The sequence below is a fragment of the Pygocentrus nattereri genome, chromosome 25 (assembly GCF_015220715.1).
Source record: "Pygocentrus nattereri isolate fPygNat1 chromosome 25, fPygNat1.pri, whole genome shotgun sequence".
In the NCBI taxonomy this organism is placed as follows: domain Eukaryota; kingdom Metazoa; phylum Chordata; class Actinopteri; order Characiformes; family Serrasalmidae; genus Pygocentrus; species Pygocentrus nattereri.
This window is the reverse complement of record NC_051235.1, coordinates 88,265-95,000: the sequence shown is the minus strand read 5'-3', so window position 1 is coordinate 95,000 and position 6,736 is coordinate 88,265. Positions and strand designations below refer to the sequence as shown.

At 42.8% G+C, this 6,736-nt stretch overlaps 1 protein-coding gene across 1 annotated transcript; it reads left to right on the top strand.

The window, feature by feature from the left end:
• Positions 1 to 1,122: 1,122 nt before the first annotated feature.
• tmem169a (transmembrane protein 169a) lies at positions 1,123 to 6,385 on the top strand. Its single transcript, XM_017687115.2, has 3 exons — positions 1,123 to 1,640; positions 2,236 to 2,465; positions 5,390 to 6,385. Exons 1-3 carry the CDS (start codon positions 1,636 to 1,638, stop codon positions 6,007 to 6,009), a joined length of 855 nt encoding a protein of 284 aa, XP_017542604.1. The 5' UTR covers positions 1,123 to 1,635; the 3' UTR covers positions 6,010 to 6,385.
• The last annotated feature ends 351 nt before the right edge of the window (positions 6,386 to 6,736 follow it).

The window sequence follows — 6,736 nt, the reverse complement described above, 5'->3', positions numbered from 1 at the left end:
TCTTCAGCTTCCACCATCTAATCTTTGGCTCTGTCTTCACTCTCTTCCTCTTCTTTGTTTCTAATCTCATTCTACAGACAACCACCCTATGCTGCCTTGCTACACTTTCCCCTGGCACCACTTTACAATCTCCAATCTCCTTTAGGTGGCATCTCCTGCTAAGGATATAATCCACCTGTGTGCACCTCCCTCCACTCTTGTATGTCACCCTGTGTTCTTCCCTCTTCTGAAAATACGTGTTCACCACAGCCATTTCCATTCTCTCTGCAAAATCTACAACCATCTCTTCCGCATTTCTGTCTTTCACACCATACATACCCAGCACCTCTTCATCCCCTCTGTTCCCTTCACCAACCATTGAAGTCTGCACCAATCACCAATCTCTCCTCTCTAGGGACACCATCTACCACTTCATCCATCTTACTCCAAAATTCCGCTTTCTCCTCTAACTGACAACCAACCTGTGGTGCACATGAACTGACAACATTCAAAATCACACCATCAACCTCCAACTTCAGGCTCATGATCCTGTCTGACACTCTCTTTACATCCAGAACACTTTTCCCAAGCTTCATTTAGGATTATCCCTACTCCATTTCTCTTCCTCTCTACACCATGATAGCACAGTTTGAATCCACCTCCAATGTTCCTGGCCTTGCTTCCTTTCCATCTGGTCTCCTGGACACACAGAATATCTACCTTCCTTCTCTCCATCATGTCTGCAAGCTCTCTGCCTTTACCAGTCATTGTCCCTCTGTTCAGAGTCCCTACTCTAACCTCCACACTCCTGCCTTTCCTTCTCTCTCGCTGCCGTCTAACCCGCCTTCCTCCTCTCCTCTTTGATGGTCTTTGACCTACAGTAGTCCAATTTCCACCGGCACCCTGCTGGTCAACAGCACCGGAGGCGGTCATTGTTAACCCGGGCCTCGACCGATCCGGTTTAGCATCATATTCGTGATCCGCGTGATAGTTTAGCACAAGTTTTATGCCGGCTGTCCTTCCTGACGCAACCCTCACCATTTATCCGGGCTTGGGACCGGCACCAGAAGTACACAGAGTGCACCCCAACAACAACAACAACAACAACAATAATAATAATAATAATAATTGATGCTGTTGTTTTTTCTGCAGCTGTTATAGATTTAGAGGTTTACAGAATCGATTCTTTTCGGCTGTCCGATTCAACGATATATGTTTATTCTTGAGTGTGTCAGTATTAATTGGTATTAGTCTTTATCAAAAATATATTAACAGTGTTACTGAATATTAGTGACCATTCCGCAGAGTTAGCCTTATAAGTCACATATTCATTTTTGCGAGCTGAAGGAAAATGAAGGGATGAGGAGGCGGAGAGAGGAATCGATCTTCAGTCTGGCGGTGGTCTCGTGGTCTACAGTGTCGTATTTAACGCTGCGAGACGGAATTGTGTAAAAACAGAAGCGGCTTAGAAAATCTATGGATGAATGGATGAATGGATGGATGGATGGATGGATGGATGGATGTTCCAGTTTGATTATGAATCGATTTATTTCGTCCTGTGAATCGGTTCGTCTGTTATACTGAAAAGAACCGATACTAAAGAACCGATTCGTTTCCGAGTCCAGGCATCGCTGCAGCACGCGGAGAGCCTTGGATATGAGGTGAGTGGCAGTCCGATCAATAAAATGATCAATCAGTTATCCGATCACTCGTCGTACAGTATCTGTATGATGGAGCTTCAGCCGCAGCGGTGCTGATGTGTGAATGCGCTGCTTCAGTGTTTCTCGCTAAAGCAGCGACGCCCATTCATGCTCATGAGCTCGGACTGCACTGGGTTTACTGGGTTAACTGGAGCAGATCCAGTTCAGACGGGCATTCAGGACTGATAGGAGATCAATGCTGTCTGATTAGCTATTATCATTTACTGTAGACGTGGTTTCAGTGGGAGTGTTGATGGAATTTTCCGTTCCACCTTAAATGCAGCAGTTACATTCTGGCACTTCAAGCAGTAGAACGTAATAGCTGCAGCATTTAAGGCGGAACGTAAAATTCCAAAACGAAACTGAAGAATAAGCTCTCTGAGCTGGGCTAATTACCAGCACACAGTTAGGCTTCTTCAGCGCATGTTCACCGGCAGGGTCCCTCCATCATGTTCCAGGAGGAACCCACCCTGCTCTCTCGCCTTAGTTTAAGCTGGGATCTGAAGCTCTGCTGTGGGGTGATTGTCACTGACTCCTCTGTTTGATGGACCTGCAGGGTTTTTGGGATGGAGGGGGAATCGGGCCCGGAGGTCGTCACCCCGGTGCTGCGCAGGCCAGGGGAGGTGGAGGAGACCACCAGAACACGGAAAAAGAAGAAGAAGAAAAAGGAGATCATCTACTGCTCAGAGGCGGAGGACCAGGATGAGGGCGAGGGGTCAGCAGTAATAGGAGAGGGCGAGGGGTCAGAGGGAATGGATGGAGCCCTCAGCTCCCCGCCGGGAGAAGGTGAGAGAGAAACAGACGCTTGGGTTTCACTGTGTTTGTTGTTTCACAGTGTTTGTTGTTTCATTGTGTTTGTTGTTTCACTGTGTTTGTTATTTCATTGTGTTTGTTGTTTCACTGTGTTTGTTGTTTCACAGTGTTTGTTGTTTCACAGTGTTTGTTATTTCATTGTGTTTGTTGTTTCACTGTGTTTGTTGTTTCACAGTGTTTGTTGTTTCATTGTGTTTGTTGTTTCATTGTGTTTGTTGTTTCACAGTGTTTGTTGTTTCATTGTGTTTGTTTCATTGTGTTTGTTGTTTCACTGTGTTTGTTGTTTCACAGTGTTTGTTGTTTCATTGTGTTTGTTGTTTCACTGTGTTTGTTGTTTCACAGTGTTTGTTATTTCATTGTGTTTGTTGTTTCACAGTGTTTGTTGTTTCACTGTGTTTGTTGTTTCACAGTGTTTGTTGTTTCATTGTGTTTGTTGTTTCATTGTGTTTGTTGTTTCAGTGTTTGTTGTTTCATTGTGTTTGTTGTTTCATTGTGTTTGTTGTTTCAGTGTTTGTTGTTTCACAGTGTTTGTTGTTTCACAGTGTTTGTTGTTTCTCTGTGTTTGTTGTTTCACTGTGTTTGTTGTTTCACTGTGTTTGTTGTTTCATTGTGTTTGTTGTTTCACTGTGTTTGTTGTTTCACTGTGTTTGTTGTTTCATTGTGTTTGTTGTTTCACTGTGTTTGTTGTTTCATTGTGTTTGTTGTTTCATTGTGTTTGTTGTTTCACTGTGTTTGTTGTTTCACAGTGTTTGTTGTTTCACTGTGTTTGTTGTTTCACTGTGTTTGTTGTTTCACAGTGTTTGTTGTTTCATTGTGTTTGTTGTTTCAGTGTTTGTTGTTTCATTGTGTTTGTTGTTTCACAGTGTTTGTTGTTTCAGTGTTTATTTTTTCACTGTGTTTGTTGTTTCACAGTGTTTGTTGTTTCACAGTGTTTGTTGTTTCTCTGTGTTTGTTGTTTCACTGTGTTTGTTGTTTCACTGTGTTTGTTGTTTCATTGTGTTTGTTGTTTCACTGTGTTTGTTGTTTCACTGTGTTTGTTGTTTCATTGTGTTTGTTGTTTCACTGTGTTTGTTGTTTCACTGTGTTTGTTGTTTCATTGTGTTTGTTGTTTCATTGTGTTTGTTGTTTCACTGTGTTTGTTGTTTCACAGTGTTTGTTGTTTCATTGTGTTTGTTGTTTCACTGTGTTTGTTGTTTCATTGTGTTTGTTGTTTCATTGTGTTTGTTGTTTCACTGTGTTTGTTGTTTCATTGTGTTCGTTGTTTCACTGTGTTTTGTTGTTTCATTGTGTTTGTTGTTTCACAGTGTTTGTTGTTTCATTGTGTTTGTTGTTTCACAGTTTGTTGTTTGTATTATTTCACATTGTTTGTTTTACAGTGTTGTTTCAGTGTTTTCTCATTGTGTTTGTTGTTTTACAGTGTTTGTGTTGGGTGTTTCACAGTGTTTGCTGTTGCACAGTGTTTGTTTTACAGTGTTTGTTGTTTCACAGTGTTTGTTGTTTGTGTTTGTTTTATGGTGTTTGTTTTATGATGTTTGTTGTTTCACTGTGTTTGTTGTTTGTATTTGTTATTTCACAGTGTTTGTTGTTTTGCAGTGTTGTTTCAGTGTTTGTTGTTGTTTCAGTATTTGTTGTTTCTCAGTGTTTGTTGTTTCACAATGTTTGTTTTATAGTTTGTTTCCCAGTGTTGTTTGTCGGTGTTGATTTTAAGTGTTTTGTTTTTGGATGTTTGTTGTTTTACAGTGTTTGGTGTTTTTAGGTGTTTTGCTGTTGGGTGTTTTACAGTGTTTTTTGTTTTCAGGTATGTAGTTTTTTGGGTGTTTGTTGTTTGTAGGTGTTTTATTTTCTGATTGTTGTTTTTACATGTTTTGTTTTTGGGTGTTGCCTGTTTTATAGCACATGGTGTTTTTAGGTGTTTAACAGTGTTTTGTATTTGGTTGTTTGTTGTTTCGAGGTGTTTTGTTTGGGGTGTTTGTTGTTTTACAGTGTTTGGTGTTTGTAGGTGTTTGTTTTAGTGTGTGGTGTTTGTAGGTGTTTTGTTTTTGCGTGTTTGTTGTTTCCAGGTGTTTTTGGGTGTTTGGTGTTTTACAGTGTGTGATGTTTTTGGCCTTTTGTTGTTTTTAGGGTTAGGGTTGGTTTGTTTCTGTGTGTTTTTGTTTGTATTGGGTAGCTGTTGATGTTAGTTGCTGGTTTTGAGTCTTTAAATTTTCTGTTGGTGTTTGTTGTGTTTTGGATGTTGGTGATGATTGTTGGTTTATTTTATTATTGAGCAGATGTTGATGTTTTTCACAGCTGTGTGGGTTGTGTTTTTTGATGTTTGTTTATGTCTGTATTGAGCAGATGTTGATGTTCTCCACAGCTGGGTGGGTCATGTTTGTTTATGTCTGTATTGAGCAGATGTTGATTTTCTCCACAGCTGGGTGGGTCTTGGTTTTTTGGTGTTGGAGGTGTTTGTTTTTGTCTGTATTGAGCAGATGTTGATGTTCTCCACAGCTTGGTGGGTCTTGGTTTTTTGGTGTTGGAGGTGTTTATGTCTGTACTGAGCAGATGTTGATGTACTCCACAGCTGGGTGGGTCTTGGTTTTTTGGTGTTGGAGGTGTTTGTTTATGTCTGTATTGAGCAGATGTTGATTTTCTCCACAGCTGGGTGGGTCTTGGTTTTTTGGTGTTGGAGGTGTTTATGTCTGTACTGAGCAGATGTTGATGTACTCCACAGCTGGGTGGGTCTTGGTTTTTTGGTGTTGGAGGTGTTTATGTCTGTACTGAGCAGATGTTGATGTTCTCCACAGCTGTGTGGGTCGTGTTTGTTTATGTCTGTACTGAGATGGTGATGTTTTCCACAGCTGTGTGGGTCGTGTTTGGTTATGTCTGTACTGAGCAGATGTTGATGTTTTCCACAGCTGTTTGGGACCCTCCTGCAGACGGCCGTTTCGTGACTCTTACGGGAACAATCACTCGGGGGAAGAGGAAGGGCGAGCTGGTGGAGATTCGGCTGACCCTCACCGAGCGGGAGCTGAGGGACATGGCTCGTTCTAAAGAGCGTCTGGATGAGGAATGTGAGGGTCCAGGACCCCGGCATGCTGTGTGCAGGCTGGAGGCGGGACGGGGTCCACATGTGCTGCTCTGGAGCCTGTCCTGCTTGCCCTTCATCTTCCTGCTGGCCTTCATCACTTCATTCTACTATGGCACCCTGACCTGGTACAACATCTTCCTGGTGTTCAATGAGGACCGCACGTTCCTACACAAGGTGCTGGTCTGTCCCCTGCTGGTGCTGAGCTACCCGCTGCTCATGGTGCTGCTGTGTGTGGGTGTAGCGGCGTACGCAGCGGCCACTCAGCTGTCCTGGAGCATCGGGGCGTGGTGGCAGGCGGTGGGCGACCTGGAGAAAGGCGTGTGCGGGTGGGCCTGCGGCAAACTGGGACTAGAGGACTGCGCCCCCTACAATGTGGTGGAGCTGCTGGACTCGGACACGCTGTCCGGAACGCTGCAGAGTCGGCGGGAGGAGACGTCCTCCGTGTGAAATCCTCCAGGAGACACTTTACCCACAATGCCCCTCTCAGCTCTGCAGTGCTGGGCTCTTATTTTCTCTTAAGGTGCTACGAGTCATTTTAAACTATGCCACTCACTTTACATGTTTATGTTAAATATTTATGCATTTATTTATTTATTCATTCTTTTGCTGCTTTTGATACTGTGTTAGAAAGACCACACTGCGGTCAGTGTTGGTCAGTAATACAGAGTCGTGTGTAACGGTTCTCCTGGTTATGAAAACGTGTTGTTTGTGGTGATCTCTTTGTCTTATGGTGCTTTTTTTATAGGCTCAGCACAACTGATCGAGTTATTGATGAACGTCAATAAAGAGCAGTTTGTCTGAATCTGATCAGGACCTGGTTTTACCCAGAACCTCTTTGTTTTTACTGTAATTCATTTTCACACCTTTTACATGTGGTCTTACTTTAATACATACACACACACACACACACACACACACACACACACCCTTATACACACAAACACTCACCACTCACAAACACATCACTCACACTCCACACAGTTCAGGAACTTTTTCACTTCTTATTTCACTTTTCCTTCTTGTACTAAGGGACTGTGGAGTAAACAGCGGGAAAAGGCGGGGAACGCGGTTCTCGCAAGATTGGACAAGAGTCGGTGCGTGTTACAAGACAGGATTCAGAATCTGACAATCTGATTATCAGATTATCAGATTATCATTATCAGAGTATCAGATT